Source organism: Bufo bufo, chromosome 10, assembly GCF_905171765.1.
Source record: "Bufo bufo chromosome 10, aBufBuf1.1, whole genome shotgun sequence".
In the NCBI taxonomy this organism is placed as follows: domain Eukaryota; kingdom Metazoa; phylum Chordata; class Amphibia; order Anura; family Bufonidae; genus Bufo; species Bufo bufo.
In genome coordinates this window covers 142,269,862-142,295,753 of record NC_053398.1, presented here as the reverse complement: position 1 = coordinate 142,295,753, position 25,892 = coordinate 142,269,862, and the positions used below count along the sequence as shown (strand labels likewise).

General features: G+C 44.2%; 1 protein-coding gene across 1 annotated transcript; it reads right to left on the bottom strand.

The window, feature by feature from the left end:
* Window positions 1-11,317: 11,317 nt before the first annotated feature.
* Window positions 11,318-25,675, bottom strand: DHODH (dihydroorotate dehydrogenase (quinone)). The gene is made up of 9 exons (XM_040410275.1): window positions 25,627-25,675; window positions 22,969-23,181; window positions 21,358-21,557; window positions 20,469-20,551; window positions 18,307-18,494; window positions 17,820-17,933; window positions 14,017-14,170; window positions 13,770-13,929; window positions 11,318-12,057 (listed from the first exon to the last, which is right to left on the bottom strand). The coding sequence occupies exons 1-9, from the start codon at window positions 25,645-25,647 to the stop codon at window positions 11,976-11,978; spliced, it is 1,215 nt and encodes a 404-aa protein (XP_040266209.1). The 5' UTR covers window positions 25,648-25,675; the 3' UTR covers window positions 11,318-11,975.
* Window positions 25,676-25,892: the final 217 nt, after the last annotated feature.

Here is a 25,892-nt window from a genome sequence, read left to right as displayed (position 1 = left end):
ATACTTTATTAAACCAGATTGAAAATGCGCTACTCACTTCCGGTTTGAGCGGAAGGGGCGGCCATCTTTGTATACCCAGGTCGTGTGGTTTACTAAAGAGGCTTTGAGCGGCCATGTTGGTACACCCTCCATTATATAATACGGTGGGGGATTAGCAGGGATGACCGTAGTCCCATATTTAGGGTTGTAGGCTGTACAATGCTTAGTTTAGCAGTACAGTTTTTAAAATTTGCTTCACTGGGGAATAAGTACAACTCTCAAGGAAAACGTATTAAGGGGGTCATGTAAAAATGTGAACTGCCTCTGATTTATGTGGTGAGGGGGTCATGGATTTTAATGAACCCCAGGAACCTAAAATAAACAGTATGTAAAGACTGGCAGGGGGGTTTAGCAGTAATATTTTGAACATAGTGAAAGGTTGTCCCAGCAGCACATTTATGGCATATCTATAGGATATATCGAGGGTCGTCACCTACCCCCCCCCCCCCAAAAAAAAAAACGGCCAAGTTAAGCCACACATCAAAGGGGGTGTGGTTGTGGGGGCAGGGTGTTAAGTCGCTGCCATACTGTGGCTCCCAATAATATTGGTGCCTCCATTAGGGCCCCCCAGAATAATACTGCCCCCATTACTGCCCCCAAGTAATATTAATGCCCCCAGTAATAGTAATGCCCCTATTAGTGCCCCCCATTAAGAATAATGCTGCTATTAGAGTCCCAAGTAAGAATAATGCCCCATTTGTGCCCGCCAGTAAGAATAATGCCCCATTAGTGCCCCCAGCAAGAATAATGCCCTCATTAGTGACCCATCAGTAAGAATAATGCCCCCATTAGTGCCCCTAGTAAGAATAATGCCCCCGTTAGTGCCCCCAGTAAAAATAATTCCCTCATTAGTGCCCCCCAGTAAGAATAATGCCCTCATTAGTGCCCCCAGTAAAAATAATGCCTCATTAGTGCCCTCAGTAAGAATAATGCCCCCAGTAAGAATGATGCCCCCATTAGTGTCCCCATTAAGAATAATGCCCCCGTTAGTGCCCCCCAGTAAGAATAATGCCCCCGTTAGTGCCCCCAGTAAAAATAAAGCCCTCATTGGTACCCTCAGTAAGAATAATGCCCCCATTAGTGCCCCCCAGTAAGAATAATGCCCTTATTAGTACCCCCAGTAAGAATAATGCCCCCATTAGTGCCCCCAGTAAGAATAATGCCCCCATTAGTTCCCCCTTCTCTGCTTCTGTAAAAAAAAAACACTCACCTCCTCCATTTGTTGGCGCCGCGGTGAACACTCTCTGCTGACTGGAATCTCAGGACAGGACCTGCGCTCCAGCGCGATGACGTCTCGCAGGTCCTGGCCTCCAGTCAGCAGAGAGTGTTCACCGCAGCGCGAGCAAATGGAGGATGGGAGTTTGTGACTGTCACTTTTTTCACTATTGTCTGTGTTTCCTTTCATTACTTTCAGCCTGCTCGCAGTGATTCAGTATGGTACTCGGATCAAGTCTCTGATGACCTTTATCACCATGGACCTGGTCTGACTATCATACCACTTTCACTTATTTTTTGCATGGGATGTTGTCTGGATACCTTCATTTATGTGGTATCCACTCCAGCCTCATGTTAATGTTAATATACTGTCTATATGCCAGGAAGCATGCTATAATGCATATTCTATGTAACATGTCATTCATGCCTTGTATAACAAATCATGTTTATTTAGGCAGATTACATGTGTCTCATGTTTATTTAGACAGATTACATGTGTCTTTGTTTCATGTATGAATCATGTCCATATTGTACCGTTACATGTGACTTAAGCAAAAATTGTCTTTTACCAATGCACACCTTACTGATATGTCAATTTACTATTTTTTGTCAGCATGATGAAGGGCCTATGTTAGCCCGAAACGTTGCAATTTGTGTACCACTGTGTCTGGCTGAAATGAAATAAACTACCACGTATTTTTCATCATTATCCCGGAGTGCTGTCTACATACTTGTGTGAATGGAGATCAAGCAGTGCATGTGCAGCTTTCTCCATTCGCTGCTATGGGACTTCCAAAAATGAGCACCGGCTCAGCTAAGTCCCTTAGCGGTGAATGGAGGGGAGGCCGAGCACACGTGTTGTCCTCTCAGTTCACTGCTATGGGACTACCAAAAACATTGGAAAATCCTCACTGGACAATCCCTTTAAGGCCTCTTGCGCAGAAATCACGCTCCATGTGTGAGCGTGATTTTCCGTTATGGACACTGCTCGTTTCGCGGGAGCGCACACCATTATAATGATTTATAATGAGGTGTGTCTCTGCATGACCTTACTTTTACAGAAGGAGGGCTCATGCACGTGGCCGTAATTGTGCATCCCGCCATTTTTTATATTTTTGCTCCTGCAGAATAGGATGTTCTATTTTTCTATGGGGCTGCGGAACGCACTTGCAGATGCAGACAGCACACAGGCATGGCAGTGTGCATGAGCCCTTATACTGACACGACCGTATGTATTTGCGGTCCGCCCTTGTTTAACCTGTGAAGATGTCCGTGAAGGATCCGTGGATGTTCCGTATGTCATTCGTAATCCACGGACGTTGCTCAGCTGAAAATGAATTTTAAGAGCATTACCTATCTGTCTTAACACATTACTGTTGTACAGATGATTATTGTCCAGGAGACCCATGGGAACCCCGACTTTTATGAAAGCTTGGGAGTCTGACTTAGATTGCTCTTTCACCCCAGCGGAATTAACCCTGATCTACCAAAGGTCCCATGGTTTCTCAAAATGTATTAAAATACAGGAACATTCCTTCAAAACTATGACCCGATGGTATAACGATCCGGTTAACCTGTTTAAAATGAACTTTTCTCCTGATGACCGATGTTGGCGATGTGGGGTGGGGAAAGGTACCTTAGGACATATACTGCGGCTCTGCCCAATCATCCGTCCATTTTGGGAGCTAGTCGAGCGTCAGATAAATACAATATGTAAAACATCGATCCAGTTATCGCCTGCTACAGTGCTGCTTCGGCTGCCATCGAGCACCTGGCGCCCGGGCTTAGCTGACCTGCCGACACAGCTGGTACAGGCGGCAAGATTAGTAATTCCGAAGCTCTGGCTTCAATCACTGCCTCCAACCCTGGACGAATGGCATGTCAAATTAGATCAGATATATTTGATGGAGGAACTGGCGAGCTGGGCCACCAGGTCGCATGGTAGATTCCTTAGACTTTGGGCTCCCTGGAAAAAATTCTGAGAGAAACAACCGAACCTTGGTTAGAAAGAGGAACTTCAGTATCTTCTACACTACGTTGCATAGCTCGGGTGCATGGACGGAGTGGGCAGCTGTGGCTGGGCATTCGAGGCAGGGTAAACACAGATACCCAGCATCCATATGGCTGACTATCTTGTGATGTTAAAAGAAACAACCGAGAGCCTTCTTGTCCCTTTACATGTTCCATGATCCAATTCATGTTCCCCCTCTTCCTTCTATTTGACGGTGGATATGCTTTGTCACTCGATCCGAGTTAGAAGTTACCCATTTGCAACCTTTGTCATGATGTTATGAGGTTAGAATCATTATGTGTAACACCAACATTGCTGACTCGCGGTATGATGTCCTCAGTATCATATCCACTTTTATTTTTAACTTTACAATGTAAAAACCTAAAACTGTGTGATTTAATAGTGATTGTCAAATACTTGGCTTTTTCAATAAAAAGAGATTTGTTAAAAAAAATAATAATCCGTGAGCAGGTGGTCAGTAATGCATCCATGAAGCCGTCCGTGAAGGATCTGTGTTGGGTCCGTGTTTCACTGACACTGAACAGCTGAAAAATAATTTTCAAATCATCTCTCCTTAACCACTTCCCATCTGGGCCATTTGCCCCCTTCCTGACCAGGCCTAATTTTCCAAATCTGACAATAACTTTGGAACGCCTTTACTTATCCAAGTCATTCAGAGATTGTTTAGTCGTGACACATTGTACTTCATGATAGTCATAAATTTGAGTCAATATATTTCACCTTTATTTATGAAAAAATCCCAAATTTACCCAAAATTTTGAAAAATTCGCAATTTTCTAAATTTCAATTTCTCTGCTTTTAAAACAGAAAGTTATACCTCATAAAATATTTATTACTTAACATTCCCCATATGTCTATTTTATGTTGGCATCATTTTGGAAATGTCATTTTATTTTTTTAGGGCGTTAGAAGGCTTAGAAGTTTAGAAGCAATTCTTCAAATTTTTAAGAAAATTGCCAAAACCCACTTTTTAAGGACCAGTTCAGGTCTGAAGTCACTTTGTGGGGCCTACATAGTGGATACCCCCATAAATGACCCCATTGTAGAAACTACACCCCTCAAGGTATTCAAAACCGATTTTACAAGCTGTGTTAACCCTTTAGGCGTTCCACAAGAATTAAAGGAAAATGGAGATCACATTTTAAAATTTCACTTTTTTGGCAGATTTTCCAATTTAATCCAGTTTTTTCTTTAACACATCGATGGTTAACAGCTAAACAAAACTCAATATTTATTACCCAGATTCTGCGGTTTACAGAAACACCCCACATGTGGTCATAAACTGCTGTATGGGCACACGGCAGGGCGCAGAAGAAAAGGAACTCCTCATGGTTTTTAGATGCCATGTCCCATTTGAAGACCCCCTGATGCACCCTTACAATTGAAACTCCCAAGAAGTGACCCCATTTTGGAAACTAGGGTATAAGGTGCCAGTTTTATTGGTACTATTTTTGGGTACATATGGGTCGATCATGTGATATATTTATAGAGCCGACCGTCACGGACGCGGCAATACCAAATATGTCTATTTTCTTAATTTTTTTCTATTTGAAAAAAAAATTTGTGAAACCTTTTTTTCTATTTTATTTTTTTAACGCTTTATTTTTTATTTTACACTTTTCGTCCCCCATAAGGTCATACAAGACCTCTGGGGGACATTTACTTGACTTTTCTTTTTTTTTTTCACTGTTGATTTCTCCTGTAACTGGGGCTGACATAGTAGCCCCAGTTACAGAAGAAATACACCCCCCAGAAAGGCTGTACAGCGCAATACGAGTGTATTACTGTAGTGCAGTGGCAGCAACCAATGACACCGTGCGCTCCTGCTCTCAGCAGGATGCCAGGCCGGGATACCACGGACTGCTCACGGCCGTTGTTGAGGAAGGGTTGAGACGTATGCATATATATACATATATGCATGCAAACACGTGCATGCATATATGATATATATGCATGCATTAATTGCCATTTTATAGGATGATGTGCGCAGATGTGCCCAGCATCTGCGCACGTCTGCCCTTAGTGGCCCACAGGGGCTCATGGTGGCCCCTGTGGGAAATATGTGCCCCCTTATAGGTCCCTTTTCATATATATATATGTATACATATGTGTTATCTGTGCCCCCTTATAGGTCTGTGCCCCTTATATTCCTTATATATATCCCCCATATCCATAGGCCCCAATACATGACCTGAAACCAGGTGCATCGGTGTGAATGTGCCCCAAGCATTCACACTGATGCAATCTGGATGATTGCATCAGAATGACCGGACAAAGGTCCGGTCATCCTGATGACTACAAAGAACTCAGATTCAACAGAATCTGAGTCCTTTGTTGTAATTATCTCCAGCGCTGCTGGAGATAATTATGCATTATAGAAGGAAGGGAGAAACCTCCCCTCCTTCTATTATGCGCATTCCGGCAGTGCAATTACCATCACGCTGCCCGGAATGCAAAATGCTACAGGCGGGAGATCAAAGGCTTCTCCCGCCTGTTAGCAAATGGCGCGGCCCCGATGTGCTAGTTCGGGGACGCGCGGGCTGGCGCAGTGACGTCATCTCACTGCGTCGGCCCACATGTCCCTGATGGTGGCGCGCGCGCGCCGTGTGGGCGGTGCGGGCCGCCGGACATAAATATCCGGGCGGCCCCTGCACTAGGGGAAAAGAAGCCGAGCCACCCCCCCCTGAAGAGGATCCCCCTGGACAACGAGCAGACCTGGAGAGCTGAGTACCACTATCCCACCAACGATTAACTCTTTATCCTATTCCTACCAACCACCCCATACCACTATCCCACCAACAATTAACTCTTCCTTTATATTCCACTCCCTTCTTTTATCCTATTACCACTATTCCACCAACGATTATCCTATTACCACTATCCCACCAACGATTCCCTGATCCCACCATTTACCCCCACTATTCCCCTACCCATTACCTACCCACTACCTACCCATATTCACCCCCTCTCTGTACCCCTCACTCACTTGCAGGGTATTAACCCTTGCATTGCTGTATTCCAACCCTTACCATCTTCCCCTTACCCAAACCCTGCAGGAGCATCCCTGCGCCATATTGTATTTACTCTCACCATTCACCCTCGTTGTTCCCTTAGGGATAGGATTAGTACCAGGTGGGGTGGGCTGTTAATATATGTGTGTATGTACTGTATTAGATAGCTTTGTGGGTGGAATTTGGGAACCGTGTAGTGTAGTTTAGTGCTGTATTTATAGTGCTGTATTGCTAGTGTATTGCGTGCGTAGTGTACCGTAGGTATTAATAAACATCTTGTTTTACTTGTAACTATCTGTGTAACGTGTGGTTATTAGCGATAGTTAGTTCAGTAAGGCGCATGCAGCTAGTTTAGTGATTAGCGTAAGGCAAAGTATAGTGAAAGTATTGTGTTATTATTATAAAGGTATAAATAGGCGGAGTCTTCAATAGACGGCTCCTCCTATTTATGAATATTAATATTTACATAAATATTGGTGATTAATATTTTCCCTTTAAAGCCGTGTTCCACGGTTGTGTGCATTCGGCCTTATGCTCAAGATAGGTCATCAATATCAGATTGGCTGGGGCCCAACACCTGGCACCTCCGTCGATCAACTGTTTGAGGAGGCTGCGGCCTCATCTTGATCCAGTGACGTCACATTCATCAATCACATGGCCTAGGCGCAGCTCGGTCAGACAGATTCGAGTGAATGGGACTGAGCTGCAATACCAAGCACAGCCACTAGGCAATGGACGGTGCTGCGCTTGGCGAGCTGTGAAGAGGCTGTGGCACTCCCTGAAGCGCTGAGACCTCCTCAAACAGTTGATTAGCAGGGGTTCCAGGCGTTGGACCCCCACAGATCTGATATCAATGACCTATCCTTTGGATAGGTCATCAATATGAAACACCTGAACAACCCCTTTAATTGATGTGGATTGCTGGCAGCTGATGGCAGTAAGCTTGAGGGAATACATACGTCCTACCTGCAGATACGCCGTGCAGATAGCACATATATACATGGTCAGACAGTCCTTTAGGGTCCATTCAGATGTCCATAGTGTATTGCAGATCCTATAGAAATTCCTATTCTTGTCCGCTATTAAATAAAAAATTAAGTGTAGTCGCTAACGGAAACCGCCACCATAGTTGCCCTGTTCACTCAAACCTATACATGTTATATATCAAAAAGATCGTCACCAAATAGGGAACCCATTGCAATAATTAATTTTTGTGTACTTTTTAATATTTTAAAAATAAAAAGCTAAAATTAAAAAATATATATATTACTTTTTAAATTGGCATTAATTAATGTAGGAGGACAAGATTCTTATGAAACTGTCCGGCAGCCGCAGGTGCCCTCCTGAATTCAACTGCATCGCGGTCCTCAGGACAGTGGTATACTTGAACACTGCAGCGAGAGTGGTGATATTTGGTTTTGTTGGGGCAGTATTTAGTGCTGCAATGTGGTATTTGGTTCTGTTGGGGCAGTATTTAGTGCTGTACTGTGGTATTTGGTTCTGTTGGGGCAGTATTTAGTGCTGTACTGTAGTATTTGGTTCTGTTGGGGCAGTATTTAGTGCTGTACTGTGGTATTTGGTTCTGTTGGGGCAGTATTTAGTGCTGCAATGTGGTATTTGGTTCTGTTGGGGCAGTATTTAGTGCTGTACTGTGGTATTTGGTTCTGTTGGGGCAGTATTTAGTGCTGTACTGTGGTATTTGGTTCTGTTGGGGCAGTATTTAGTGCTGTACTGTGATATTTGGTTCTGTTGGGGCAGTATTTAGTGCTGTACTGTGGTATTTGGTTCTGTTGGGGCAGTATTTAGTGCTGTACTGTGGTATTTGGTTCTGTTGGGGCAGTATTTAGTGCTGTACTGTAGTATTTGGTTCTGTTGGGGCAGTATTTAGTGCTGTACTGTGGTATTTGGTTCTGTTGGGGCAGTATTTAGTGCTGTACTGTGGTATTTGGTTCTGTTGGGGCAGTATTTAGTGCTGCAATGTGGTATTTGGTTCTGTTGGGGCAGTATTTAGTGCTGTACTGTGGTATTTGGTTCTGTTGGGGCAGTATTTAGTGCTGTACTGTGGTATTTGGTTCTGTTGGGGCAGTATTTAGTGCTGTACTGTGATATTTGGTTCTGTTGGGGCAGTATTTAGTGCTGTACTGTGGTATTTGGTTCTGTTGGGGCAGTATTTAGTGCTGTACTGTGATATTTGGTTTTGTTGGGGCAGTATTTAGTGCTGCAATGTGGTATTTGGTTCTGTTGGGGCAGTATTTAGTGCTGTACTGTGGTATTTGGTTCTGTTGGGGCAGTATTTAGTGCTGCACTGTGGTATTTGGTTCTGTTGGGGCAGTATTTAGTGCTGTACTGTGGTATTTGGTTCTGTTGGGGCAGTATTTAGTGCTGTACTGTGGTATTTGGTTCTGTTGGGGCAGTATTTAGTGCTGTACTGTGATATTTGGTTCTGTTGGGGCAGTATTTAGTGCTGCACTGTGATATTTGGTCCTGCTGGGCGGTATTTTGTGCTGCACTGTGGTATTTGGTTCTGTTGGGGCGGTATTTTGTGCTGCACTGTGGTATTTGGTTCTGTTAGGGCAGTATTTAGTGCTGTACTGTGATATTTGGTTTTGTTGGGGCAGTATTTAGTGCTGCAATGTGGTATTTGGTTCTGTTGGGGCAGTATTTAGTGCTGTACTGTGGTATTTGGTTCTGTTGGGGCAGTATTTAGTGCTGTACTGTGATATTTGGTTCTGTTGGGGCAGTATTTAGTGCTGCACTGTGATATTTGGTCCTGCTGGGCGGTATTTTGTGCTGCACTGTGGTATTTGGTTCTGTTGGGGCGGTATTTTGTGCTGCACTGTGGTATTTGGTTCTGTTGGGGCGGTATTTAGTGCTGCACTGTGGTATTTGGTTCTGCTGGGCGGTATTTTGTGCTGCACTATAATATTGCTGGCCCTGCCTACTTATATTGTTCCTGCCTATTTGTTTTGCCCTATTGCCTACTTCTGTCAATTTGAACCCGCCCACAACATGGGGCTACTTTAAGTTCCCAGTCCGCCCCTGCCCATACACAGATATGGTACACTGCCAGACACGCTCAGGCATCCACTTGAAGAGGGAAATTAACCAAAAGGCATGCAGATTGCACTTGTGACAGCTTGAGAAGGTACTTCAGCAATTTAGAAAGGTGACGTACACACCCAAAAATACATATGAATTAAACATAGTGCATGTCAGGCTCATCATCACTCCCTAAAAGTAAAACAAACCAAAATCCTCTCCTTAAAGGGGAATGAAAATACTTAAATATTACTTTATTATAAATATATTCCCAAATACCTTTCATTATTTATAATGGCTCGTTTTGTATGGGAAGCAATCATCAGGGGAAATAAAATGGCCGCTGTCCCATTAGTTCACACAAAACCTGTCCTGAACACACAGGAGGACAAGTTACTTCACAACACTGAGGTAAAGAGCTGCCTCATCCTCCTTCTCTCTGCTTGTCAGGGAGTATGATCCTGACTACAGATGATAAGAACTTTAGCTGAATCTCTGGGGAATTTAGTTCATGAAGAGACATGAAGTACAGAGAGGACGGAAAGGACAGGCTGTGGTAATGGAGAATGTAAACAAGTGCTGCTGCTCATTACCCACAGCCTCACCCTCCTCTCATGTCTCCTCCTCATCTCCATTCACACAGAGATTCACCTGTATTCAGGATCATGATTCCTGACAAGCAGAGCAGAGAGGAGGATGAGGCAGCACTATGGCTCATTGTGGTGAAGTAACTTGTCCTCCTGGGGGATTATGACAGGTTTTGTGTGTACTGATAGGACGGTGGCCATTTTATTTCTCCTAATGATTGCTCCCTGTAATGGATCTCCTGGCACCCCGACCGGGTACCTCCGTTGATGGATGCTCCTAGTGCTTCCCGAGGACTCCAAGCACTCCGCTCTACACCAAAACCACCACAGGAACCAGGAACAGGAACCGCTTGGTTGGGGTCTCACCATCCTCCACCTACGCTGGACCCAAGACCGGGCTTCCGCTTCCAGTGGGTGAACCTCTCCTAAATCCAGAGAGAAGGAACAGCTCTTACAAGAGCTAGTAGTTATAGCCAGGGGAGTATAGCAAATCTTCAGCGTATAGCAATCCCCAGTGTCGATCAGTTACCTAAACACCAGCCTCAACATGATGAAGGGTAAAATAGGAACTCTCTTTATTGAAGACCAACTCAATATATATACACAGTTCAAGAAGTCTAACAACATAACGCAATCAACCATGAACAGCATGCAAACAGACATCCCCCCCATCCATAATGAATGAATAGGGATAGAGGAGACACATGTGATGGGATTATCTCCTGAGCTTATCATAGGGTGATCTACTCATCTAGGAGTCGGCTGCTCCTACAATCAGCTATCTTAATCCCATCACTAACACAATCAGTGGGAGTCTCAGTGCAGAGTTAACCCTTTTTGTGTTGCTGAATCCACATCCTGCAAATTAATGGGCAATAGGAAATATGTGGCATATAAATTCCACAGATAAATCAGGGTTCATAGTTCCTTGTAACCACAAAAGGTCTGAGGGCGTCTCCATAGTTCTGGGTCCATAGTCCGTAGGAAGGAGGCTGGCCCTCAGGCTTCTCTAGCAGCCCCAGTGACGGTTCAGTCCGTCACACTCCCTAATACAAAACAAGCCATTCTAAGTAATGAAAGGTATTTGTGAATATATTTATTATAAAATAATATTTAAGTATTTTCATTTTTTTAATTCCTGGAGAACCCCCTTTAAAAGGGGTTATCATATGAATAATGGAAAAAATGAAAATCCGATATCATACAGTGCACGACCGTATCTTTCCAACCGACATAGGACCAGCCCTGTACCTTAAATCTCCTGATTCATTATTACAATTCTGCTAGATTTATTTCAAGCTGGCAGATCAGGGTGTGTGTCCTTTCTCAGGGGGGTGTGTACTTTCTGCTGCAGCTGGGTGCAATTGAAGGATGAAACTGAGCGTGTGCTTCTATCTTAGTGAGCAGGCCAGAGAAATTAAAAAAAGAGCAAACAGCAGGGGGCGCCATACAGATAGACTTCAGTGAATAGCTCATTGGCTATACAAAATTTTTAATTACATGCAATTACAAAAGTAACCATATCCAGGTGCTGATTTGAAAAATGTAGAATATATTTTATGACAACCCCGTTAAAGCAATACAGTCCTTAGACTAGGTGCCCTGAAGTAATAGAGACCCCCCCCCCCCCCCCCTCTACCCAAAGTAATACAGGCCCCCTAAAAATGAAATAGACCCACTAAATAAATAAGTGCTGATCTTCGTATGCACTAGCGGGTTGCATATCAGGAAAACCTGAAGATTTCATGCAGAATTATATATAAAAGACAATTTTCTGAAGAAATGATTTTATTGAATTTAGACTTTGTAATTTAGTCCATAAAGTCCACACCCGTAGACATCTTGTATCCTTCTTCCCATGTGAAGACTTGGTCGTTGATGCTTGCAGATATTGGTCATTGTTGCGTGGCCTAATAAATACTTCCCAGTACAGAGGGCGGCAATGTAAAGTTGACTTTAGTAAGGACCTGGCTTCCAAACAACTTGCATCACATCACTGCTGCACAGCAGTCTCCTCCACCTGTAAAGTTAACGGAACGCTGTGGATTTTCATTAGGATTTGGCAGCAGAGTTGTGACTTTCGGATCTATGATCTGCGCCCACTGCTTCAGAGACACTGGAAAATCCTTGTTCACTGTTGTTGGGAGGACAGAACACATCAGATTATGAAATGGATCTTCACCTGAACCACTTACGTGGCACAGGATCCTTCAAGGTCGCTTAATACTGCTTAGGCCTCCTGCACACGAACGCGTGCTTCCCGTTGCCGTATTGCGGAACCGCATTTGCGGATCCGCTATACATGGGTGCCATTCCGCATCACGGAGTGATTCCGTGGGGTTTCGTCCCGTACTTCCGTTCCGCAAAAAGATAGAACATGTCCTACCTTTTTGCGGAACGGCCGGATCGCGCACCCATTAAAGTGAATGGGTCCGCGATCCGCTGCCCCACGGAGGGTGTTTGTGCATTGCGGCCCGCATATTGCGGGCAGCAGCACGACCACGGGGTGCACACGTTTGTGTGCAGGAGGCCTTATCCACTGAATGCCATGGGACATTATTACTGTTATGACTTAAAGGGGGTGTTCAGATGTAAATCTGTCCTTACCTAGTTCTTAGAATAATGACATATGTAGAAAAATAGATAGGCGGCACTCACCACTGTATAGTAAATTAAGTCCTTTATTTCCTCCAAGGATAAAAATAAGGCCCGGGGCAAGACAGCTCGCACACAGTGTACAGGAATAGCGACAGCCGTTTCGTGCAGCACGCGCTTCTTCAGGTATTTGTTTGGAACAAGAGCTGTGCCGCCTACACTTTATCTACCTACTTATTAAGAAAATAATTATATTCACCAGCTCCCTGACGCTCCAGTCCTGTGCCCTGGCTCAGTTCGGCGATCTCCCGGTCCCTAGTTTGTTTACATATGGACGGGGGTTACATGCGCCGCTGCAGCCAATGACTGGCCTCAGCAGTGATGTGTCACAAAGCAGCAAAGTGACCCAGCTGCCACTTGGGGGACAGCAAGGCCAGTGATTGGCTGCATGTGGCTCCATCCTTATCCCTGCTGGTGACTGCGAGATCAAGGGACAGAGTCAGAGCACAGGCCTGTAGAAGCAGGGAGCAGGCGAGTACAATTCACACACTAGGGGGGCTTACTTTAAAAGTGACCCATTCCTAGAATATCCCCATAAGCCCCTGAAAATTAAAGGGCTTTTCCAATATTCTGCTGGCCTATCCTCAGGATAGGTCATCAAAATCAGATCAAAGGGGTATGAAACCCAAGACCACTCCTTGAGCCATGAGTTGTTCGAGGAGGCCGCGGCCATATTGCAGCTTACCAAACACAGCGCCATCTGTGGGACAGTGGCTGTGCTTGGTATCACAGCTTAGCCCCATTCTCTTGAATGAGACTCAGTTGTATCCATCGCTGGCCTAGGAAAAGGTCATGGCACTTCAGTGATCGCCGCTGCCTCTTTAAACAGTTGATCAGTGGGAGTACTGGAAGTGAGACCCCCGCCGATCTGATATTGATGACCTATCCTGGAGGATAGACCATCAATATCAAAATCTTGGACAAAACCTTTAAGAATGTTTTAACTCATTGACAGAAAGCAGACAGGTTGAAAATGGTAAGGAACGTAAACAGAGCATGTTATAAAATGGTAAAATAGTTCTCGATATAGAGCGATTACAGTAAGTTTGCATACATTTAAGAATTCCTATAATATTATTTTATCATATATAGTTCATAATTGATATTTGAACAGGCATATATTGTAAATATCATATTTTTAGGATCTCACAGAAAAAAAAAAAGCACACACAAGAAGACACTATTACTCACGTAAGCAACGTCTCCAATTCCCGGGTCACTTTTCCTATAACGGGGGGTCCTTGATAAGTAAGTGCTGTGTATAGCTGAACAAGAGAGGCGCCTGCACGGATCTTCTGAAGAGCGTCTAATCCGCAGCTGACACCCCCCACACCAATGATGGGAACCTGACCTAAGCGAGAAACAAGACATCAACCTCTGGGTGAGGGCAGCTGACGGTGATGACCCACATTCACAGCAGCCTGTACATAGCTCTCACCTGAGGTCAAAGCATACATTTCTCTAATAGTCTCTGTAGACATGTCACGAAGTGGAGCTCCGCTTAACCCACCCGTCTCTACGCTAGAAGGACTCTTTAGTGTTGAAGGGCGGCTAATTGTTGTGTTGGTGACTATCAGACCATCAATTCCAAGCTGTACATAGAATAAAAAGAAACGCGGATAGTAATACAATGCTGAATTCTGACAAACTCAGTTACTTTAACCCTTAGGCCTCTTTCACACGGCATTGCGGGAAAAGATGGGGGTGCGTTATGGGAAAATGCACGATTTTTCCGCGCGAGTGAAAAGCGTTTTAATGAGTTTTGCACGCGCGTGAGAAAAATCGGCATGTTTGGTACCCAGACCCGAACCCGTACTTCTTCACACAAGTTCGGGTTTGGGATCGGTGTTGTGTAGATTTTATTATTTTCCCTTATAACATGGTTGGTAAAGGACCATGTGATGAGCGCAGTGACGTCAAAGGTCCTTTTCCTCCCAGGTCCTCAAAGAAGAAGAAAGAAGAGATGCCGGGCTGCGTGAACAAGTGGATGAGGCGAGTTTTATTTTTTTATTTTTTTAATCCCTCCATCCCTAATTTACTTAGCATTCTGTATTAAGAATGCCATTATTTTCCCTTATAACCATGTTATAAGGGAAAATAATAAAGATCGGGTCCCCATCCCGATCGTCACCTAGCAACCATGCGTGAAAATCGCACCGCATCCGCACTTGCTTGCGGATGCTTGCGATTTTCAAGCAGCCCCATTCACTTCTATGGGGCCTGTGTTGCGTGAAAAACGCACAATATAGAGCATGCTGCGATTTTCACGCAACGCACAAGTGATGCGTGAAAATCACCACTCATCTGCACAGCTCCATTGAAATGAATGGGTCCGGATTCAGTGCGGGTGCAATGCGTTCACCTCATGCATTGCACCCGTGCGGAAAACACGCCCGTGTGAAAGAGGCCTTAGGATACTGGAGCTTTTGTCATTTTTGCGTTTTCATTTTTCTTCCCTGTTTAACTTGAGCCATAACTTTTTTATATTTCCGGTCACATAGCTGTATGAGGGCTTATTTTTGGCGGGACAAGTTGTACTTTCTAATGCCACCATTAATTATGGCATAAAATGTAGTGGGAAGCGGTAAAAAAATTCCAAATGGGGTGGAATTGGAAAAAAAACCAAACGCAATTCCTCCACCGTTTTACGGGTTTTGTTCCCAGGTCGTTTCGTTTGCAGCAAAACTGACCCATGCCCTTCATTCTCTGGGTCAGTACGATTATGCATAGGTTTTTTATGTCTAAATAGCGTAAAAATAAATATTAAACTTTGATAAAAGAAATTTATTTTTTACATCACCATATTCGGACCCCCATAACATTTTTATACTTATATCTACTGAGTTGTTTAGGGGCAAATTTTTTTTAGGATAATCTGTAGTTTTTATTGATGCCATTTTGATCACATTTTATTACATTTTTTGGGGTAAGAGAAGCAATGAAAAATTGGCAAATCAGCCATTTTGACCCTTTTTTCCGTTACGCCATTTACAGTATTGGAATTTTTTAAAAATATTTTAATTGTATGGGCTTTTTCGGTCGCGATGATAGCCATTATGTTTATATTTATTGTTATTTAGGTATTGATTTTTTTATTATATGGAAAGGGGGGTGATTTAAACTTTTATATTTTTTAAATATATTTTTTTAACATTTTTTGTGATTATTTTGAAGCTCATATATGAGCCTATAAATAATGTTTTTTTAATTTTTGATTTTGTTCTATCAAGGATTTTTAAAATAAGATTTACACTAGAAATTGCTCATTTCTTTTCCTAGCCTGCCATCTGGTGGCCAAAATAAGAGTTGCAGCATGAACACTTAAAGGGTTTCTGTCACCCTGCAAAACTCTTTTTTTTTTTTTGGATAGTTAGATTGCTCATAGTGCGATATAGCAGAATATAATGCTCTTACTTACTTTGATGCGGCCGATTCTTTATAAAACGAACTTTTATAATATGTAAATGAGGGCTCTACCAGCAAGTAGGGCGTCTACTTGCTGGTAGCTGCTGCAGAAATCCGCCCCCTCGCCGTCTTGATTGACAGGGCCAGCCGTGATCTCCTCCTCCGGCCGGCCCTGTCAGTAATTCAAAAATCGCGCGCCTCGCGTCATTCGGCGCAGGCGCTCTGAGATGAGGAGGCTCGTATCCTCAGCACTCCCTCAGTGCGCCTGCGCCGATGACATCACCGAAAAAGAAGACGTCATCGGCACAGGCGCACTGAGGGAGTGCTGAGGATACGAGCCTCCTCATCTCAGAGCGCCTGCGCCGAATGACGCGAGGCGCGCGATTTTTGAATTACTGACAGGGCCGGCCGGAGGAGGAGATCCCTGCTGGCCCTGTCAATCAAGACGGCGAGGGGGCGGATTTCTGCAGCAGCTACCAGCAAGTAGACGCCCTACTTGCTGGTAGAGCCCTCATTTACATATTATAAAAGTTCGTTTTATAAAGAATCGGCCGCATCAAAGTAAGTAAGAGCATTATATTCTGCTATATCGCGCTATAAGGAATATAACTATCCAAAAAAAAAAAAAAAGAGTTTTGCAGGGTGACAGAAACCCTTTAAAGCCTCGTCAGGCTTACAGTGTTCAGCACAACTACCGATGCCCACATTGGCCGCACGGGTTTTTGCGCATTTCACTTGATCACCGGGATCGACATTATTGCCGGTCACGGTAATTAGTCGCAGGTCTCTGCCGTTTGAAACAAAAAAGATCTGCTGGCAATGGCGCCCGCTGCACGTGCGAGCGGGCGCCATGCTTACACATCGCCGCAGCGCCGTACATGTACGGCACTGGTAGCGAATCGGTTAAAGAGTTACTTAAAGAATGGTATTTATCAGACACAATCAAGATGCTACATTTTGAGACCTTCTAGCGAGCTTCAATCTTCACATTACTAGACAGGTCCTATTTAAAGAAGAGCGGTCACCTCTCCTGACATGTCTGTTTTAGTAACTACTTGCATCCCCCAGGTAATAACAATTTTGGAACATCTATTATTATGGCTCTATGATGTACCATTCCTTTATTATTCCCTCTCGAAATTAATGAATTGACAGCCGTCTGCAATGTAGATCCAGATGCCTGTTACTGTACCAGCTGGGGGGAGGGTGTCTCTGCACATTCTGACACTGGCAGCACTGACTGGATGATGTCAGACTGTGCAGGGACCTACCCCCAACTGGTAACACCCAGCTGGACCTTCATTGCAAACCACTAGCGATTCATTTATAACTTCTAGTAGGAATAATAAACAAATAGCACAACATAGAGTCATAAGAACAGATCCTTCAGAATTTTTATTACATGGGGTTTGCAAGTAGTTATGTCTGGAGAGGTGACGGGTTTAGATTTAACAGCTCTAGCAGTAATCATGTCTGATCATGGCGAGTGAAACTGAAGCAAATTCTCAATTAAATTTGTTAACGCCTCATAGATATTACTGTATTTTTAATTACCCATCTCATCTCCATTTTTTGCAGATCGGATGCAGACCCATTCATTTCAAGAGAGAAAGAAAATGGTGGCATGCCCACGGCTGGTACCCGTCCAGTCATCTAACACAAAGTCATGTGCGTATGGCCTAACTGGCTGATTTAGTGCTTTTCACACAGAGCCAGATACAGCTGAACAGAATGTTTCCTTCAATAAATGAAATTATCATTTAAAAACTGCATTTTGAGTTTACTTGGCTCTTCTTTGTCTAATATGTTATAAGTATAAATACTAATTTACAGTACCTGTGTCATTACACTCGCAATGTCCTCCTTATCACGTAGGGACAGATCAGGTGCAATCTTCACAAGTAATGCAGGCCTGTGTTCACGAGGCAAGGCATTCCTAGCATTTACTACCTACAGGGAAGACATCAAAAAGATATACCTAACTAATCTGAAGAAATTACGATTGAAGAAGTTTTCCGACTTTTTTAGGTCATCAGTATCTGACTGGTGGGGATCTGGTGGAACCCTCACAGATCAGGAGGCCTAGGACTTCTAGCAGCTCACCCTACTGATCACCAGGGGTTCTGGGTGTCGGACACCCACTGATCACATACTGATGACCTATCCGGAGTATGAATCATCAGTATAAAAAAAAAGAAAGTTATAAAACCCCTTTAAATGATACATCAATATCTGTATACGGTGAACATTCTAAGACCTTTAGCATATTATAACGTATAAATATGCCAGACAATGGCTGGGAATCAAATGGTCCATGTCATACTTTGGCCAGCAGATGGTGCAGCTGTTCTCTTCCTTGAAGATCCCTCAGGCCTGGGGTATTTGGGCTTGACACATTGATAACTAAGTAGTCTGCCAGGGGTCCGAGTTCACGTACTCCTCTTGTGTAATCAGCAGCCGCATCCTCCGATGTCTTATTTTTTCCCAGGTTTACACCTAGTGGCATTCCATCTGATAAAAAAAAAGAAAGATGGAAGAATATATATATATTTTTTTATTTTTTATTTTTTTCAATTCACTGACTGCCTTCTCCTTCCCTTCAACAGAAAAATCAAAACATTCACCTCTGAAATTTGCACATAGAAAGCAAGCTGAAATTTAGCTTTTTTGCTTTTGCCCTGATTTTGATTTCCTGAAATATTCTCGATTAATATACAGGTGAAACTCGGAAAATAAGAATATCGTTCAGTAATGCAACTTAAAAGGTGAAACTAACATATGAGATAGACTCATTACATGCAAAGCGAGATATTTCAAGCCTTTATTTGTTATAATTTGGATGATTATGGCTTACAGTTTATGAAAACCCAAAGTCACAATCTCAGGTCCCCTTTGCTCAGGGGGTATGGATTAATTAGCTGACTAAAGGGTGACACTTTGAGCCTCGAAAATTGAACCTTTTCACAAAATTCTAATATTTAAGCTGCATTAATGCAATTCCTTTTAATTTGCATTACTGAAATAAATGGAATTTTGCACAATATTCTAATTTTTCGAGTTTCACCTGTACATAGCTACTTGCAAACAAGTGCTTATCTGCACCTTACATAAACGGCTTAGCTCTGTGTGACTGTTGTCTGACCTTCCATAATGCACTGCTTTCTGGTAAGAGGAAACCAGAATTCTGGATTTTGCTTTAGATGCTGGAGAAGAAAAAGGGCAGGCTCAGCACAAGACAAGAGGAAGTGATGTAGAATTAAAGGGGTTTTGCCAAGTTTTAAAGTTATCCCCCTATCCACAGAATCTCGGTGCTCGGATAATCCAACAGCCCAATAGAGAATGAATAAAGGAGCAGGGTGCATTCTCGGCCTGCCGCTCCATCAGCATGGGTGAACGGAACCCCTATTCTCTGTGGTTGGCCAGATTTAGCCGAGATACTGTGTATAGGGGATAATCTGAAAACTTGGCACAACCCTTTTAAGAAAAAGATATTATATGTCTTATAAAGTGATGGCATAGGGATAGGATACACTATCAACTTTAGGATTAATTGGGATAGAACTTCTTCAACTTCCACTGGTCCTCAGAATTAAAGGGGTTTTCCAATATATTTTTACTGATGATCTATCCTCTGACTTATCCCAGGACCCCCACTGATCCCCGGAGCTCGCACTGGCTTTCCCTAGGCCATGCATGTGACGTCAGGTTCATCCTTCACACGGCCTAGGCGCAGCTCAGCCCCCTTGAAGTGAATGGGGCTGAGCTGCGATACTAAGCGAAGCTACTATCAAATGGATGGCGCTGCGCTTGGTGAGCAGGGAGAAGGCCGTGGCGCTACTGAGAGCACCAGCGCCTTCTCAAACAGCTGATCGGCGGGGGTCCCAGGTGTCAGACCCCCACCAATCAGATACTGGTGACCTATCCAGAAGATAGTTCAGTAGTAAAAATATCTCGGAAAACCCCTTGCGTGACAGGAGCGCTGCAGTGCAGGAAAAAAAAATAAAAAAAATCAGGATCGGTGGGGATCCTAGCTGTCTGCCCATTTACGATCATAAAGTGACAGCATATTCTATCAATATACTGTACAATCACTTCAAGGCCCCATTCCCAAGTCCGTAGTGTGTTTTGCGGATCCGCAAAACACGGACACAGCAATGTGCGTTCCGCATTTTGCGGACCGCACATCGCCGGCACGAATAGAATATGCCTATTCTTGTCCGCAATTGCGGACAAGAATAGAACATGTTCTATTTTTTTCGGGAACGGAAATGCTTACCCGGAAGTGCGGGTCCGCAATTCCGGAGCCGGGCCGCATCTCGTGCGACCCCATAGAAATGAATGGGTCCGCAATTCCGTTCCGCAAAATGCGGAACGAAATTGCGGATGTGTGAGATGGGAATAACCTGTTAAAATGTGGGATATTGTAAATTGTCAGTAATCAGACTTTTCCAATACGAAATTTACTAGGCAGCAAGATCTCCTAACCAGCTGTAAGCATCCTCTGCTTGTCTGCCCTCTGCAGCAGTCGTTGGCGAACCACGTCTATACCATGACTGTTAAATCCATATCTGGAGTAAAACAAAAATAGAAAAAGATTAATAATTTAGTTGTTATCTTTATTACTGTAATATTATAGCATACAGAAAACCTAGATCCATTTAATCCGGAATAATCACATTCCTATCATACAGACAGGTACACACCTGACTTCCCCGTTTGCCTTGTCAGTGATACAGCAGATATATGCGGTCCCCACTAGGGGGAGCTACACGCCTACAGATACACACAGCTCTCAGTGAAGTCAATTCTAGCTTATACAACCATGTGTAGTTAGCTCCCCCTAGTGGTGGCTGCAAGCAGACAGAATATTATAACTTTACAAGTCAGAAATCAGAGCTTGCCTATAGGCATATAGTCTAACATTAACAGGTGACCTAAAACAGAATGGTGAACATTAAAGGGGTTGTCTGGGCTTTTACTACTGATGACCTTTCCTCAGGATAGGTCATCAATATCAGATCGGCGGGGGAGTCGGGTGTCGGACCCCCGACGATCAGCTGTATGAGGAAACAGAGCACGCACTCCACACATGCTGACTCCCTTCTCTCTTCCTGTCCGCTGCTGAGGTCTATGGTCTTTGCCATAGACAGCAGCGGTAAACAGAAAGAGAAACGGGAGTCAGCACGTGTGCAGTGCGTGCGCCGTTTCCACATACAGCTGATCAGCGGGTGTTGGACCCTCAGGATAGGTCATCAATAGTAAAAGCCGGGACAACCTCTAACGTACACATTCATAATGCCTTTGGTGGGAAGACGGGCTCAGGTTGGGCGCTGGACTTATAAAAGTCTAAAACAGAAAAGCAAAACTCTGTCACCTGTTGATAATGGCTTTGTCTTGAGGAAGGCGAAACACTCTGGGCTTCGGGTTTCCATCCTGAGGGTTTGGGGTAACACTTCCGATTTCCACAAAACCAAACCCCATTTTGAAGAGTCCATCTACAGCTTCTGCGTGCTTATCAAACCCAGCAGCCAGGCCCAATGGGTTGCGGAATTTGTGACCTAGGACGGTTGTCTCCTAGGAGTAAGAAGGCTCTAGTTAGAAGGGTCAGGCACGTCCATGCTTGGTCTTTACACTCCATATACAACACACTTGAACCTGCAGCTCTCCCTGTCGTAAAACTACAACTCCTGTGATGCTGTAAGTGGTCGTTTCACACAAGGTTTGGGAGCAACGCGGTGGCTTGGCCTGTACGAGGCATGCCGTTATGACCAGTTCTCCATATTCACCATACAAAATGGCTCCTTTATGTGACAATCTTTAGGGTACGGCCACAAGGGACAGATAAGCTATGGATTTTCCATCTCTGAACTGCGGGCGGAAAATCTGCAGCATTTACAGTAGCAGCAAAGTGCTAGAGCTCTTACCGGATCCTATCCGCCAGCTATGTAAGGAATTAGTATGGAATCCAACGCTGAAATAACCGGAGGTGAATTTCACAGCAAAAACCACAACAAATCCACGTGCAAAACAGACGTAGATAAGTTTACTGCAGAACTGTGGCAAAATCTGCAGCAAAAATTCCACCCATTTTAACCATTAAAATACATGACCACCAGGTAGTTTTTTACCAGTTATTGGTTCACTTTTGCTCTGCTCTATTGAGGATAGCCATGGCGAGTGGCTGCAACCTAAAAGCTATGGACACCTTCTGAGGCATTTTTTATTATTACATTTTAGTCGTTATTAAAGGGGTTTTCCTCAGGATAGGTCATCAGTATCTGATCGTGGGGGTTCCCCGCCGATCAGCTGTTCGAGAAGGCAGCATCACTTGCGGTAGCGCTGCGGCCTTCTCGCTGCTTTTCCTAGGCCAAGTGGCGACGCGTTCATCGGTCAGCTCAGTACCATTTAAGTGAATGGGGCTGTGCAAGATACCAAGCTCAACCACCACACAATGTACGGCGCTGTGCTTGGCAAGCACGGAGAAGGCAGCAGTCCTCACAGGAGCGCTGGTGCCTTCACAAACAGTTGATCGGCGGGGGCCCCCGAGTGTCGGACCCCCACCGATCAGATACTGATGACCTATCCGATGATCATCTCAGGATCCCTGCCTGGATGAAAATGGAGATATGTCAGCTCTGAACCCAGACAACCCCTTTAAAGATGTTCAGCTGTTTCTGAGATACAAGGGTTAAAAAAAATAAAAATAATCAGCCTGTTTTCAAACTGTCAGGTTCAGTTTTCTTGAAGCTCTTCAGATGACGGCTCATGAGTAGCTCTTATCCAGAATGAGTCCAATGCCAAACAAATGCCGCTGAAGGTATAAATAGCCTTTACCTGTAGTGCCTATTGAAGCCTGAGGTACTCTGACAACCCCTTCCTGTCTTACCAAAAGCGAAAGCTGTGGCTCTGTCCCTCCACCATGCTTTACACTGCAGCTCTGCCCATTACCACTGTCAGCCAGGCGTACACTTAGACGTGTACCTACCAGATGTTGTGAGTGATGCTGCGCACATCGTGGGACCAGTCCAAGAGCTGCAAACCTTACGGAGAGCGTGTGCGCCAGTTCAGGTGATACCACTTTCTGCAATGCTGGCATTAGACATTTCGCGTAAAAATGTTCATCCCCTTTTACTGTGAGATAGGAGGAAAAGAGGAGACCTCCGCCCCCGAGGACCAGCAGAGCATCCTTCAGCCGGCGCTGAAAAGGAAACAAGATCATTAGCTCATTGAACAAGCTGCGTACCGACAACATGGCGGCTGAGGCTAGACAACGAGTCAGTTTTCCGTAAACCGTTCACTCCTGCCTTTTATTAGCTGACCAGACACCCCTTTAAACTTTCTACAATACGATGGGGGTCATCTATCTAAACCAGAGTTTTCTACCTGCCCACACCACGTCCCCCTTTTTCGGACATGGTGAGGGAAGCAAAAAAACGCTACTTGTGCCAGTTTTCTAGCACTGGGTGTTGATAAATGATCCCTTTTTGTTTCAGTTCCTCACAACTTCTTAAACTTTCTGCTTGTTGTCAGTGAATAGAAACGAAAAAATACCCGTTCTAACACTGGTGCATGGCGTTTAACTCTTTCCCGACGCAGTATTTACCCCGTCTTCCAGGAGCCATAACGTTCTCAATTTCTCCGCTCACATAGCCCTATGAGGGCTTGTCTTTTTTTTTTTGTTATTTTCTCGCCCCTTCTAATGACAACATTTAATATTCTATACTATGTGTTGGTGAGCTGGAAAAAAAATATTCATGCAGTGGAACTGGAAAAAAAAAAAAAAAAACGCAACTGCATCATTGTTTTACAGGTTTCGTTTTTATGGCGTTCACTGTGCGGTAAAATGAAACGTTATTCTGATGGTCAGTACAATTTTATAGCGATACCAAATTTTGATGGCTTTTGTTATCTTTAAACACTTTTAACAATAAGGCGTCATGCACACGAATGCGTGCCTGCCGGGCCCATAATGCACGGGCACTGACCGTAGGGCCGACGCATGTGGATCGCGGACCGATTTACTTCAATGGGGTCTGCGATCCACATCCAACGGTGCATGCACTACTTTTTTCGCGGTGCGGAGGCACGGACAGAAACCCTTCTGGATTGTGGCCCCATTCAAGTGAATTAGCCCACATCCGTGATGCGGGGTGCACGCGGCCATGTGCATGAGGGCTAAAAGTAATCGCCACGTTATGACCCCCATAACTTTTTTTTATAGGTCTGTCTGCGGAGCTACGTGACGGCTCTATTTTTGCAGGGACGAACTCTAGTTTTTATTGATACTATTTGGGGTATGACTTTTTAATCAATTTTTTATATATTTTTTGGGGTGAGGGGGGGGGTGTCCAAAAAAAAAATCCAAAAATGGCGAATTTAGCATTTTCATTTTTTTTTTTGTTAGGGCTCATTCAGACGGCCGTATGCTGTCCGCAAAAATGCGAATCCGTTTTTTTCAGATTAGATGCTGTCCCATTCATTTCTATGGGGCCCTTTTCTTCCATTGCACGGCTCAGCAAAAAAAATGAAACATATGCTATACTTGTCAGTGAAAATCAGGACAGGGACCGCGGGGATCAGAAACTGCTGAAAGCGCAAAAAAACGCAGGTCTGAATTGACCTGCGGTTTGTTGCGATCGCCGACATGGGGGGGGGTCACGAGACCCCCAGCGCATTTAGCCGAGGTGCCTGCTCAATGATTTGAGCAGGCGCCTTGTTCCGATCACAGCCGGCCGGGCGGCAGTGATCGGAACAACACATGACGTACGGTACCGGTACGTCATGTGTCCTGAAGAGTGGCCCTGGAAAAAAAATACTAAAAGTGGCCCCCGTTTTGTAGTCGGGTCCAAATTGATGGAAGGCAGGGCCAGCTATACCATATCGTGGCACGTTACACCGCCCCAACAGAGCCAAATACCACAGTCCATCACAAAATACATCCCCAAAAGATTCCACTGGCCGGCCACGAGGAGGGCCCAGGCGGCCCCATGGATGGATATATATATATATATATATATATATATATATATTCATTCCTTTCCAAGTACACTCAAACAGGGGCCCACATTCTAGTGGTCAATGTATCCCCTATGGATAAGGGGTAAATCGTTGTAATGGGACGACCCCCTTTAAACCATGCCTGTCGGACGTGACCAGAACAGGTTTTCAGATTCTGTATGTAAACTTGTTTCTATTTACTGGCAGCAAGCACAGTTCTTGAAATTGGAGCAAGAAATGGAACACACAGTCGCCCTGATCGATCAAACTGGTGCAAAGGAAAACTGGCTTAGTCGCCCATAGCAACCAATCAGATTCCACGTTTCATATTCCAATGGAGCTCTTAAAAATGAAAGGCAGAATCTGATTGGTTGCTACGGGCTACTAAGACAATTCTGCTTTGCACCAGTATGGATAAATGTTCCCCTGTGTACATAAAAAAAAAAAAAAAAATACCCCTTTATAGAAGACATGTAAAAGGACTACATATCCCAGCATGCACTATCAACCATTACTCCACATGCTATGCTGGAACCAGTATTCCTTAAAAGATGCCAAGTAACTTTTCTAAAGTCAAAATGTGCCTGTTGTAGAAAATGTCACATAACGCTCCTCTATACACTCCGAGAGAGCGCCGTCACGTTACCTTCACATGGGCACCGAGCATCGTCACTTCCGGCAGCCATAGCGCGTCACGTGATCGGATATGCTCCGCGCGCCGCCATTTTTCATGAGGGCAAGGTGATGAGGATACTACGTCTATGGGGCTATTGCATAACTCGTGGTCGGTGTCTGTTTCGCTTGTGGAAGATATTTTCTGTTCATGTCGGCAAAGAAAACACAAATTGAAATCGGAATAAAGATTATAGTTTTATATTACTATTAATAAAAGGCGGGAAAGTCTCAGGTGTT

Bases quoted from the DNA above. Each gene is read 5' to 3' on its own strand.
- DHODH (XM_040410275.1), bottom strand. From the start codon at position 25,647: ATGCTCGGTGCCCATGTGAAG. The intron at 23,182-25,626 runs GTAACGTGACGG...TTTCCTTTTCAG, and splicing joins TGCTCGGTGCCCATGTGAAG to CGCCGGCTGAAGGATGCTCT. The intron at 20,552-21,357 runs GTGACAGAGTTT...GTTTTACTCCAG, and splicing joins GACAAAGCCATTATCAACAG to ATATGGATTTAACAGTCATG.